General features: G+C 54.1%; 2 protein-coding genes across 2 annotated transcripts; both read left to right on the top strand.

The window, feature by feature from the left end:
• Positions 1-736: 736 nt before the first annotated feature.
• Positions 737-5,569, top strand: A1O1_05949 (uncharacterized protein; the record flags this gene model as incomplete). Its single annotated transcript, XM_007726832.1, has 1 exon — positions 737-5,569. The coding sequence occupies one exon, from the start codon at positions 737-739 to the stop codon at positions 5,567-5,569; it is 4,833 nt and encodes a 1,610-aa protein (XP_007725022.1).
• Positions 5,570-7,325: 1,756 nt separating this feature from the next.
• A1O1_05948 (uncharacterized protein) lies at positions 7,326-13,948 on the top strand (the record flags this gene model as incomplete). The annotated part of the gene is made up of 2 exons (XM_007726831.1): positions 7,326-12,873; positions 12,933-13,948. 2 exons carry the CDS (start codon positions 7,326-7,328, stop codon positions 13,946-13,948), a joined length of 6,564 nt encoding a protein of 2,187 aa, XP_007725021.1.
• Positions 13,949-14,130: the final 182 nt, after the last annotated feature.

Genomic DNA, 14,130 nt, shown 5'->3' with positions numbered 1-14,130 from the left:
CCGCACTATGCCTAAGAGGGGGCAGGTGCTAATCCATGGTATTCATCCCGTCTGACACTTTTCCTTTCAACGCCTTGTACTCGATTCAACACGACATGGAGCTTGCAAGGTAGGTACTTTGGCCCTGGGGCCCAACGTCGTGGTCATTCGGATTTCCCCTCTCCAATACGCCCCCTTCTACTGTAACATAACCAATATGCTGTCAAAATCTGTGGTAAGCAGCCACATGCTGATATCAGGCCCCCTACGACATGGCACCAGCCTTCGAAAGACTGATCTGTCCACCTGCGATGGACGAACCCCTTGGTGGTTGGGGCCCATCGCGACACAAATTGAGACTAACTAGATCAGCTCCTTGGGCCGAGGTCGAGATCGAATTTACACGCCCCAGTAATTGGAGGTCGGCAGTGGACGAAAGACAGCATCATCTCTGATTGAAAGAAAGGATATTCGATCTTCAACCACTGTCTGGCCTCCCATCGTATCACAACTCACTTCACCTGGGTACAAGGGAATCTCCTCATCTGAACTTACAGGGCTATAGTTGGTTTGGACAAGCCTGGTTCCTGGCCGTAGTCGAGTACGCCATCTTCCCTCGACCGGCATTCACGCGTGGAACAAGCTGCGGAGTCTTACTTCGCATTCTTCAATATCTCAGCGTTGTTGCGATCCAGCACATGGTCTCTAGAGCTATCTAGATTATCTTCATCTACGTCCGGCCTGTCCAACAGCCAACATGCAGACGACCGAGGATACCATGTTCATGGATCTTTCAGCGAAACGAGACCAGTTTGTGGCACGCACTCTCCTTGTGGAGTTATTAGCGCATCAATTCTGTTACCCGGTACAATGGATTCAAACGCAGGATTTGCTTCTTGGGTCTCGAAACACCGAGCGCATAATCGAACTGGGCCCCGGAAATACGCTGGTGAATATGGCAAAGCGGACCATCGGGCTCAAATACGAATCGAAAGACACGGCGCAGAATATGTCGAGACAATTACTGACTTTCCAACAAAATTTCGACAAGATCTCTTACGACCAGAAATTCGTGCAGCCGCCGGAAGTGCGCCAGGCACAGTCCTTCCAGTCGAATTCAGAGCCCGTAAAGAGCGTAGCAGTTACTGCTCCTCCTCCGGAAGGCTCCATTGTACCGCCGGCGACATCCCCACCTCCCAACACCACACCTGCACCGACGCAAGAAGTTGAAGATGCGCCGGCCAGCGTGGTGGATATTGTATCTACGATCACGTCAGTAGGGATGAAAAAGCCCCTCGATGGCTTTGACATGTCCAAGTCTATCAAGGCGTTAGCAGGAGGCAGGTCAACGCTCCAAAATGAAATCATCGGCGACCTCGCCGCCGAGTTTGATACGATCCCCGAAGGAGCTGAAGACCTTCCTCTCGACGCGCTATGCGCCAGCCTTCAGGCAACATTTTCCGGCAGGCTCGGGAAGAAATCGGCTTCGTTGATCGACAAGATGATATCTCAGAAGTCACCGGGGACTTTCCAGAATGCCGGCATCCGCAAGCATCTCAAACAGCGGTGGGGGTTCGGACCAGGACGACAGGACAGCGTGCTTCTGTGGGCCGTCACTTCGCAACCGGACTTCAGGTTGAAGAACGAGGACGAGGCCAAGATCTTCCTCGACAGCGTTGCGCAGATCTATATCGCCAAGAACGGTCTCCAGCTTCCAGATACGTCCAACGCCGGTGCGACATCTGCTGGACAGACCACTATCAGTGCGGAAGCCCTGGACTTCCTCGAGGCCAAACAGAAAACGGGTTTCACAGAGCAACTCAACATCTATTCCAGGCTTCTGGGCCTGGACTTGCAGGCCTCCGAGGTGGCTGTAGCCGCCTTGCGACAGCGGATTGCCGAGCTCGAAAGCCAGCTAGATCTCTGGAATGCGGAACATGGAGAGGTCTACGCCTCCGGCATCAAACCCATGTTCTCGGCCTTGAAGACGCGAACATACGATTCTTGGTGGAATTGGGCGCTACAGGATCTGTTGACCTTGGTTTCAAAGGTTCGGATCGACCGCCTCAGGGATGGAGACCAAGAGTACCAACTCCTCAAGCGAAGTCTGCAAAACCGGTCGCATCCAAGACTGATTGACGCCCTACAATTCTTAGCATCCCAGACTACGGATCGTGACCTAGCGGAGATCTTCAAACAGCTACAGAGCGATTGCGAAGCATCTTCTAAGCACAAGCCTGCTGCTTACCCTGACTCCAACTCCATGGCTCCAGTCACGGTGATTGACGAAACTGGGAAAATAGTCTACAAAGAACGGCCAAGGTCTGCAGACACCGACGAAGACAACAAATACATTCGACTCGGGCGCAAAGGCCTGGATAGGTGGGAGTACGATGCATCCCTGTCTTCCAAATTGCATCAATCGCTCAAAGACGCCGAATCATCCGGCATTACTCTGGCCGAAAAGACGGTCCTTATCACTGGAGCAGGTGCAGGGTCCATCGGAGCGGAGCTTGTCCGATCTGTCCTCCAAGCAGGCGCCTACGTGATAGTGACATCAAGCTCCTACTCTCCCAAAGTCACCAAATACTATCAAGACGTGTACACGAGGTACGGTGCCCGAGGATCGAAGCTCGTTTTGCTACCTTGCAACCAAGCCAGCGTTCAAGACATTGAGGCCCTGGTGCAATTCATCTACGCCAAAGATGGGTTGGCCGCGGATCTCGATTATGTCGTTCCCTTCGCCGCCATCTCAGAGGTCGGGCGAGAAATGGACAAGTTGGATTCTAAATCCGAACTGGCCCATCGGCTCATGTTGACCAATACGCTACGGTTGCTGGGCCTCGTCAAACAACAGAAAGAGTCTCACCGGATCATGACCAGACCTGCTCAGGTCATCTTACCCCTGTCGCCCAATCACGGAATGTTTGGCGGCGACGGCTTGTACGCCGAGTCGAAACTTGGCTTGGAGTCTCTGTTCGAAAAGTGGCGCACCGAAAATTGGAGCGAGTATCTTACAATATGCGGAGCCATTATCGGATGGACCAGAGGTACAGCGCTCATGTCTGACAACGACATTGTGGCAGAAGGGATGGAGAAGCTCGGGATGCGGACGTATTCTCAGAAAGAAATGGCATTCAACATCCTCACTTTGATGAGCCCGTCCATTCTGCCTCTGTCCGAGACGGACCCGTTGGTGGCTGACTTGAGCGGAGGCATGGGCGGCGTGGCCAACCTCAAAGACGTGACTACAAACATTCGGAACTCAATCAACCAGACAAGCGAGGAATGTCGATCCAAGTCCAAGGAGGCTGCATTTGATGCTCAACCAAAGAGTGTAGAACCCCAGATCGAAAGACAAGCCAACCTGGAGTTCAGCTTTCCTGACTTGCCAAGCTGGGAGACCGAAGTGGCGCCACTGGCCGAGCAGCTGGAGGGTATGGTCGACCTCGATCGAGTCGTGGTCATCGCTGGATTCGCCGAGGTTGGCCCCTGGGGCAATGCCCGTGTTCGGTGGGACATGGAAGCAAACGGGCGCCTGTCCACCGAGTCGTGCATCGAACTTGCTTGGATCATGGGTTTGATCAAGGCACACTCTGGGATCGTCGACGGCCAGCCCTATGCAGGTTGGCTTGACAAGGAGACGGGGAAGCCGATCACGGATCAAGGCATCTCCGACAAGTATGGAAAACACATGCTCAAGCACGCCGGACTACGGCTCATGGAGCCCAAAAAGGACAGTCCGCTCTGGAACGCAAGGGAGTCTCTGCAGGAGATTGAGATATCGAAGGATCACGAACCCTTTGAGGTTTCTGAAGACGCCGCGCTGGACTTGAAGAGGGCGCATGGCGAACATGTCCACCTTTCGCCAAACCCGGAGTCAGGCCAGGTCAAAGTCACGCTCAAGAAGGGCGCGAGGATCATGATCCCAAAGCTGCTCCGCACCCAGCACACCGTGGGTGGACAGGTTCCGACGGGCTGGGACGCACGAACCTACGGTGTCCCCGACGACATCATCAGCCAGGTCGACCCTGTGACGCTCTACGGTCTGGTGTGTGCGGCCGAGGCGCTCCGGACGGCGGGGATTCTGGATCCGTACGAACTGTACCAGTACATCCACGTTGCTGACGTGGCCAACTGTGTGGGGTCGGGCTTTGGAGGCGCGGCCAGCCTCCGCAAGATGTTCCGGGGCCGATACCAAGATACTCCGGCGTCCAACGATGTTCTGGCCGAATCATTCATCAACTCCGGGAGTGCATGGATCAACATGCTCCTGCTGTCCGCTGCGGGGCCGAACAAGACGCCGGTCGGGGCGTGCGCGACATCGATCGAATCACTGGATACGGGATACGACCTGATTGTGAACGGCAAGGCCAAGGCATGTCTGGTTGGCGGATTTGACGACATGCTGAAAGAGATCTCGGAAGAGTTCGCCAACCTCAAAGCCACGATCAACGCGGACGAAGACGCCCTTCGCGGCCGCGAGCCCAAGGAGATGAGCCGGCCGGCGACATCGTCCAGAAAAGGATTCGTGGAATCCGAAGGCGCGGGGATCCAGCTAGTCACCTCTGCCAGTCTAGCCTTGGAGATGGGTCTGCCGATCTATGGAGTGGTGGCCTTGACAAACACCGCCATGGACAAGGCTGGGAGATCACTGCCTGCGCCCGGGCGTGGGATTCTAGGCTCCGCAATCCAGCAGCATCACAAGTACGAGTCCGCCTTGATGAACGTGGCATACCGGAAGCGGGCTCTGAGAGCCAGACTCAACCAAGCCAAGGAGATGCGCGAATTGCAGCTATCCTACCTCGAAGAGGAACTAGAGAACATGAAACTCCAACACGTTGACATTAACCTGGACGAGTATCGCGAGCAACGCATTTGCGGCATCAATTCCGATTCTACGCGGGACGAGAAAGAAGCTCTCAACACGTACGGCAACCAGTTCTGGGTGCATGACAGCTCGATAGCGCCGATCCGTGGCGCCCTCGCGGTCTGGGGCTTGAGCGTCGACGACATCGACGTCATCTCCTTCCACGGCACGTCTACCAAGGCCAACGAGAAGAACGAGGCGGCCGTGGTGCAAGAACAATTGAAACACCTTGGCCGGAAGAAAGGGAATGTCGTGGCCGGCGTTTTCCAGAAATCGGTCACCGGTCATCCCAAGGGCCCGGCCGGCGCATGGATGCTGAACGGTTGTCTCCAGATGATGGAGAGCGGGCTGGTGCCTGGAAACCGCAACGCAGACAATATCGAGGATGCTCTGGAGAAGTTTGATTTCTTGGTCTATCCGAACAAAGGCGTCAAGAGGCAGGAAATCAAGGCTTTTTCGGTCACGTCTTTCGGGTTCGGTCAGAAGGGCGCACAGGTCATCGGCGTGCATCCGAAATATCTCTACGCCACTATGAAGAGGGACGACTTCCGGGCATACGAAGGACGGCTCAGGATCCGGGAGAAAAAGGCCAGTCGCAGCTTCCATGAAGGCTTGTCTAACAACTCGGTGTTTGTGGCCAAGGAAAAGCCGCCGTATGCCGCATGCGAGGAGATGAAGGTGTTGTTGGATCCGGCTGTGAGACTGCCTAACAGTTTGTGATTTTGTACATAAGAGTGGTTTCTAGTTGTCGGGGAGTTATGACTTGTTATCGTGTGGTGTCTATGTAAATCATGACGACCATGGTACCTTGTGTATGTCCATTCCTCAACTGAGATTCTAGTATTGTAACTTGTTCATAGGACGCCAACATACATTTTTTAGTACCTAACGTAGTTCATCATTCGGGGATAGTCAACAGGTACCCGAGTTGGTCTGCTACACTTGCGACGAAGAAGGAAAATGTCAGTATTGGCACACTACCTACACTGTAGCAGGACGGACAGATGCAACAAGTCACCTCTTCCACTGATGATCCATCGACTCTTGTCATTTCTAGCAACATAGCACATGCACGGCATGTCGTGCACTTGTGTGTAGCCCGAAGCCAATCCCTTGCCCCTCATATCTCTCTCTCTCTCTCTCTCTCTCTCTCTCTCTGTGTGTGTGTGTGTGTGTGTATGTGTGCGTACCTAAGGTGTGTTTTGGTAGTTGTGTCAGGTCAGGTACGGTACCGTATTCAACCATCCCCATTTTACGATACGGTATGGTATTACATACAATACAATACCGAAAGAGACGTTACCTTAGGTATTCCTAGGTACATGTAAGCCGTTACCGCCCCGTACTAGCATCATACTAGTCCCATACTTATCTCAACCTCCTCAATATAGATTCAGGCCCCCTAATGAATGACCTATTTGGTTGTGACACTGTGCTTACACAGACGCAGACATGCATTTGCCTCTGCCTATACCATGGCAGGTAAGGTAGGTAAGGTATGGTAGGGTAGGGTAGGCATATTCTGAGCAGCTGAGCTACCACGCCATGGGGTAGCGAGCGAGCATGGGGGCCATGTCAACATGTCCACATGTATGTGTCCACGATCCACGATCCACACCATCAAACTCAGGTGCCATCGTGCTGATGCTGGATGCTGATACTAGACGCTAGATTTTAGGCTGGCTGGCTGATACAAGTCACCGAGTAAGATGTATCGAGTCGACTGTCGACCTAGTGCTGGTGCTGGTCAGTGGTCACCACAAGACGGCGCGAGAAAGAAAGCTGAACCGAGTCTCCCTCTTACTCTGCAGTCCAGTCAGTTGTCAGTGTGCCACCCCTTGGCTATCCGTCCATCCCATTGTCGCCCCTCGCCAGTGTATCTTCTGGAGATTCAACCTCTGTCGCCCCCTCTAGGTTTTGCTTCGGTATCTATCTATCTATCTACATGGGAACCGGCCCCCGCTCCGCACCGAGAGATCAGGTACCTGGGTAGATCTTACCGACCTGACTTGATTGTCTTCTACGATCACACGATCGGAGAGTAAGCCTGCTAGTCAGTCAGTGATTTTGTGTCCGAGGCAGCTTGGGACAAAGGAACAGACTACAGTAAGCCAGCCAGTGGATGAACATTGCCTTCCTCGGTTGTTAGGTTTCTTCCAACTGTCGCAATCACAATTCCAATCCCAATCACAATCCTACTCCCAATCTCAATCTCAATCACGAGAACCATACGAGCACGAGCACGGGAGGAACTGTTTCTCAAACTCTTTGTTGTTGTTCAATATACGATCCTCATCACTGGCAAAGCACAGCACTACTTCTCAGGCTCATTACACTACACTATACAGTCGATATAGCAACCACGCCAGGGATTACACGCTCTTCGTGTTTCGATCATTTACCACCTAAATACCGTTTAGAGAAAGAAAAAAGAAGAGAAGAGGAAGCAGCACCACCACCAGCAAAGAATGCCACAATGAGTTCCTCAGAACCTACCACAGACGACTCATCCCGCTTCAGCATGATCCACACCCACACTCACACTCCGCCATATTCTCTGCGTCTGCTGGAAATCTCGCACGGCAAATACGAGTATCAGTTCAACATACCCTCTTCATCACACTTCTACGTTGCACGGGCTAGAGATCGGTTTGTGGCGTCACTATCATCGAACAGCGACGGGGGCGGTCAACGTCAACGTCAAAGTCAAGGCCAAGATGATAATGACAATGACAATGACAATGGCACTCAAACTCAACCGGAACCTCAACCTCAACCTCAACCATCGTCCCTCACCGAGCTGGTCTCCCGATTCCTACTGTTTCTGGTCGAACATGAAGAACTCTGGGTGGAGGCCCCGTCGACAGCGCACAAGGAATGCATAGCTCTCCTGCTGAGCAAGGTCGAGTCGGACTTTCTGCGCGGGCAGGATGTGCATATCGTGGCGTCGCGGCTGCCGGGGAGCGCTGCACAGCGGCAATCGGTGATCAGGGCGTATTTCGCGGCCACGGCGGTCGCGGGGGATCTGAAGTCGCCTGGGGCGCAGCAGGAGTCTGCGCTCTTCAGTGACAACAACAGCAACAGCAGCGAAGAAAGGTCTCACTCTTCTCGGAATGCCAGTGGTAGCGTCGCTGCCAGTGTCAAAGTATATGCCGTCTTTGGCGGCCAGGGGAACACGACCGACTACTTTTCCGAACTGCGCTCTCTGTACTCGACGTACACGGAGATTGTCGATCCTATAGTAGCGGCGGCCAGTCAAACTCTGCACTCGTTACTGTCGACAGCCACTGTCACTAGACTGCGGCAGTTCGCGCATGGATTGGACGTGCTGCAGTGGCTGCGACGGCCCGAGACCACGCCCGTGCCGGAATACCTGCTCTCGGCGCCCGTCAGCTTTCCACTGATCGGCTTGATCCAGCTGGCGAATTATGCTGTCGTGTGTCGTGTGCTGGGGAAGCAGCCAGGCGAGCTTGTCGAGCGGTTTGCAGGCATGGCTGGCCACTCTCAAGGGGTGGTGGTCGCGGCGGCGATTGCAACAGCCACCACATGGGAGTCCTTCTACACTGTCCTGGGGAATGCGTTGACACTGCTGTTCCATATCGGCTCGGCGGCACAAGAGGCCACTCCGCAAGTCGCGGTCCCTTCGAGTGTCTCCACCGAATCGGTCAATAACAGCGAGGGCTTCCCCACGCCGATGCTCAATGTCACTGGGTGTCGGGAGCCTCAGTTGCAGAAATTCATCGACGGCGTGAACGGCTATCTAGAACCACATCAGCGGGTGTCCATCGCGCTGATCAACGGGCCGGCCAACTTCGTCGTGTCAGGCCCCGTGCTCTCGCTCTGTGCCTTGACCGCGTATCTCAGAAAGGTCAAGGCCGCGCCGGGCGTCGATCAAGACAAGCTCCCCTTCTCGTCACGAAAACCCGAGTTCACGGTCAGGTTTCTGCCCATCACTGCCCCTTTCCATACATCGTATTTGCATGAGGCCGTTTCAGTGGCCACCAAAGACCTTGAACATATTGCCATCACTCCTTCAGAGCTCCGCACCGCGGTTTACCACAGTAAGACGGGAGATGATCTCCGTGAGAGCGGAGTGGAAGATGTCGTGCCATCATTGATCCGCATGGTAGTCGTCGAGCGAGACGACTGGCCGCTATCCACCAGATTTCCCTCTGCCTCTCATGTTCTGGATTTTGGTCCGGGCGGTTTGTCGGGTGTCGGGGCCTTAATTCACCGAAACAAGGAGGGCACTGGTGTGAGAGTGATCCTGGCAGGTACTCTGGAAGGCACTTCATCAGAGTTTGGTTATCGATCGGAAATCTTCAGGACTGATGTCGAGAGCCTCAGCTGGGGCCAAAATTGGCAACAGGCATATGCACCCCGACTGGTGAGGTCCTGGAAAGGAGACTTGCAGATCGACAATGCAATGACGAGACTGCTTGGCTTGCCGCCACTGATGGTGGCCGGAATGACGCCCACGACCGCCTCCTGGGAGTTCGTCAGCGCAGTCATCTCAGCCGGGTATCATGTCGAATTGGCCGGCGGCGGCTATCACAATGCCGAACAGTTGACGTTCGCCATCAAGAACCTGCAACGAACCATACCAATGGGCAAGGGAATCTGCATCAATGTCATCTATGCCAGCCCGAAGCAAGTGCAATGGCAGGTCCCTCTGATACGCAAGCTGAGGTCTGAAGGTGTCCCCATCGACGGCCTAACCTTTGGGGCCGGCGTCCCTTCGGTGGATGTAGCCAAGGAGTATATTGAGTCCCTCAATCTGCGGTATATATGCTTCAAGCCAGGGTCTACCAGCGCCATCAACCAGGTCATCACCATCGCCCGAAGTAACCCTGCCTACCCAATTCTGCTGCAATGGACAGGCGGCCGAGGTGGAGGACACCATTCCTATGAAGACTTCCACGATCCCATCCTCAAGTTATATGGGCGAATCAGGAGGTGTCCAAATATTGTGCTTCTGGCGGGCAGTGGCTTTGGCGGCGCCGACGACACTTACCCCTATCTCTCGGGCATCTGGTCCGTCAAGCTGGGCTATCCGGCAATGCCTTTCGATGGATGTCTGTTCGGCAGTCGTATCATGGTTGCCAAAGAGGCCAAGACCAGTCGAGGCGCGAAGGAGGCAATTGTGGCTGCACCGGGCGTTGACGATACAGTGTCTTGGGAACAGAGCTATCACAAGCCGACAGGCGGTGTGATCACAGTCAAGTCTGAGATGGGCGAACCTATCCACAAGTTGGCAACACGTGGAGTTTTGTTGTGGCGAGAAATGGATGACAAGATCTTCAGCATCAAAGACAAGCCCAAGCGACTGGAGGAGCTGCAGAAACTGAAACCCTACATCATCAGACGGTTGAACGACGACTTCCAGAAGCCATGGTTTGGTCGTGACAGTCAGGGGAACGTCGTGGATCTAGAAGACATGACATATGTGGAGGTTCTGAAGCGTCTGGTCGAGCTGCTTTATGTCCAGGTCGAGTCGAGGTGGATTGACCCAAGCTACATCAAGCTGACGGCCGACTTTGTACGGAGGATGTTCTCTCGTCTCCAGGATTCAATTCCCGAGTTTGAGACACATTTCGGATTGAGGAATCCCTCGATCGCCCTTCCGAGAATCATCCAATCTTGTCCGAAGGCCGAGAAGCAAGTCATTACCTTCAGCGATGCGCGGTATTTCATCCTCCTGTGCAAACGACAAGGACAAAAGCCGCCGACGTTTGTCCCGGACCTCGACGATGATTTTGAGTACTGGTTCAAGAAGGATTCCCTGTGGCAATCGGAGGATCTCGGCGCAGTCATGGGTCAAGATGCACAACGGACCTGTATTCTTCAGGGTCCTGTTGCTGTCAGATACTCAACTACCCCTGATGAGCCAGTTGGTGAGATCCTGGGTAAGATCAGCAATGCTCACATATCCAAGATACTTGAAGACAAGTACCATGGCAGCAAAGAAGAGGTGCCCGAGATTGGCTCACATGTGCACCGATCAACGAAGGTCAAACAGTTCCCTTATTGTCTGGTGAGCCGAACTGCAGACAGATCTCACTACCGTATCGCGGGTAACATCTCCAACGAGCAACTTCCTGACCTCAATGACTGGCTTGAGCTCATCGCAGGTCCACCCGGAACATGGTTGCATGCTTTACTTACATCCAAGGATGTGTTCCAAAGAGCAAATGTCATCACAAACCCCGTACAACGTGCTGTTTCTCCCACTCGGGGCATGCATGTCGAGGTGTCCGATGCGAGTCGTCCTGAAGATATTGTGTTCGCGGTTGTGGAATCCGAATCCGAAACGACAACTTCAGCGGCACCAGCTTCAAAATACTCGTTGGTCATCCGGAAAGAAGGAGAAATCCTGGTCACCTTCTACACAGATGAGACGGCGGAGAAAGTCAAGCTACCACTGACGTTCAAGTTCAATTACCGGCCTGAGTTCGTCCTCCATCCAATCCATGAGGTGATGGAAGCTCGAAACGATCGACTTCGCAAGTTCTACTACCGATTGTGGTTTGGATCGGACCGACGTACACCGTCTCCGACGCTGTTGAAGAGACCAACACGCTCGTGGGACGTTGCACTCCAAGCTGTCATTGGCAAAGGTCCGCAGAAAGAGAAGCAAAAGCAAAACCAGCCACTCTCATTGCAGACGAAGAGACTCCCGCAGATTCGTACCGAGCTCGACACCCCGGCGGGCTTGCATGCCGAGTCATTCAACATCTCGAGCCCGTCCAGCGTCGTGTTCAAGGGACGTGACATCCGGGTCACCGCACCAAGCATCCAAGATTTCACCGAAAGCATTGAACAATCCAGCAACGTCATCTCGGCCCGGTCGGACAAGAACATGGCGTCTCTGGATTTTGCCATTGTCGTCGGGTGGGAAGCCATGATGAAAGCCATCTTCCCACAAGCCATCAATGGGGAATTTTTGAATTTGGTGCACCTGTCCAACAAGTTCGCCCTACTCAACAACAGCGCTCCACTGTCGGGCTCGGATCGCATCACGAGCACCGCAGAAATCCTGGCGATCAGGAATGAGCCGGCCGGACGAGTTGTGGAAGTCGGTGCGATCCTCGAGCGAGATGGAGTACCAGTATTGGAGCTTGTCTCGGAGTTTCTGTTCCGTGGGACCTACAACGACTTTGATGTGTGCTTTGAGAAGAGGACCGAAACCAAAATGTATGTGGAGCTTGACACTCCAGCCAAAGTCGCGGTCCTGAAGAGTAAGGACTGGATCACCTTCGTCGATGAGGACCAGGACTTGTTGGGCATGAAGCTGGTCTTTGAACTGGGAAGTTTGTACAAGTTCCAGTCTGCGACCACGTACCGTAGCGTCCGGACTTTTGGGAGAGTCATTCACCAACCTCCGGTGACCAAAGACATCCGTGTAGTCGCCACCGTCGAGTATCAGGCTGGGAGATCGTCCAGCAATCCCGTGATGGCCTACCTCCAGCGCAACGGGGCTCCAGACGAGGTCGTCCACAGCCAGGACAATCATCAGCCACTGGGAGAACAAGACTGGCTTCGCATCACGGTACCTGCCAGCAATCAGGCATACGCGCGGGCATCCGGCGACTTCAACCCGATACATCTATCGAGGCCCTTTGCCAAATATGCCAATCTTCCGGGGACCATCACGCATGGTATGTATACAAGCGCGGCTGTGCGTCAATTGGTGGAGAAAGCCGCCGGTACCTCTGAACAGGTGCGAATGCGATCATACAAAGCATCTTTTGTGAGCATGGTCCTTCCCGGAGATACGCTCGAGGTGTCTGTCAGTCATGTTGCCATGAAGGACGGCCTCAGGGTCTTGTCATTCCAAGCGGTCAACATGCACTCGGGAGATAAAGTGCTCGTTGGCGAGGCTGAGGTCGATCAGCCGTTGACCGCCTACATCTTCACAGGCCAAGGCAGCCAGAAGCCGGATATGGGAATGGACTTGTATGCAACGAGTGAAGTGGCGCGAGAAGAGTGGGATACGGCCGACAAATTCTTCTCGGATACTTATGGTGAGTTTGTAGTGTTCTGCCTCGTTTTGGTCGTCCAGCCGACACTGACTCCGGCCTAGGCTTCTTCCTGACCGACGTTGTCAAGCGAAACCCAAAAGAGTTGACGGTCCATTTCGGAGGTCGTCGCGGACAAAGAATTCGCCAGAACTATATGGACATGACAGTCGAGACGAACGGCGTAGTGGAGAAATTCTTCAAATCCATCGATGAGACCACGACTTCCTACACCTTCCGGCATGACAAGGGCTTACTCTTCTCGACCGAGTTCGCCCAGCCGGCATTGACCATCATGGAGCGGGCGCAATTCTTACACCTTCGCAGTAAGGGTCTTATCTCGGACACGGCTCTCTTCGCAGGCCACTCACTGGGAGAGTACACCGCCCTAAGCACGATTGCGGAGATCATGCCGGTCGACAAGCTGCTGACAATCGTGTTTTATCGAGGCCTCACTATGCAATCGGCCGTGGCACGAGACGAATCGGGGCGGTCGCGGTTCTCTATGGTCGCGGTGAATCCGTCGCGCGTCAGCCGGGCGATGAGCACTCCATTGCTGCAAGGCATTGTCGAGGCGATCACCGCCGCCACGGGCGAACTGCTTGAGGTAGTGAACTACAACGTCGAAGGTCAGCAGTACGTCTGTGCCGGAAGTTTGATCGCCCTGGACTGTCTGGCGAGCGTGATCAACCACGTCGCCAAGAACCCCAAAGACCTCGCACCTGGCACCGCAGCTGGCGACGGGAAAATGAGCCAAGTAGTGAAGGCGTGCGCGGCAGCATCGATGAAGAAGCCGTTCCCCATCGAACTTCGGCGCGGAGTAGCTACCATTCCGCTCGAGGGGATCGACGTGCCGTTCCACTCGAGCTTCCTACTACCCAAGATGCCTGCATTCAGAAAGATGTTGTTGCGCCATATCCCGGTGGAGGCCATCGATCCGCCGCGGTTGATTGGCAAGTATGTCAGCAACGTCGTAGGGAAGCCTTTTGGCATTGGATACGAGGCGGTGCAGGAGGTGTATGAAAAGACCAACAGCGCGGTGTTGAGGAATTTGTTGGAGGAGCTGGAGGGATACGCTTGAAAGACAAGATTAGACATAAGCAGGCTTTTCCGCAAAGAATCACCAACCCTAAGGGTAAGCTCTATGGATCGGATTGTCGTAAACCGCTTCCAGGTGTCCGCAGTTTTCCTCCGCTTCTTCTGCCGCAGCCATACTGTCCTCTTCAGTGACCTGTATGTAGTCCAAGAGGCGGTATCATTGGC

This window comes from Capronia coronata, assembly GCF_000585585.1.
Source record: "Capronia coronata CBS 617.96 chromosome Unknown acBCG-supercont1.5, whole genome shotgun sequence".
Classification (NCBI taxonomy): domain Eukaryota; kingdom Fungi; phylum Ascomycota; class Eurotiomycetes; order Chaetothyriales; family Herpotrichiellaceae; genus Capronia; species Capronia coronata.
Note: the sequence above shows the minus strand (reverse complement) of the source record. Positions and strands in the feature narration are given on the sequence as shown.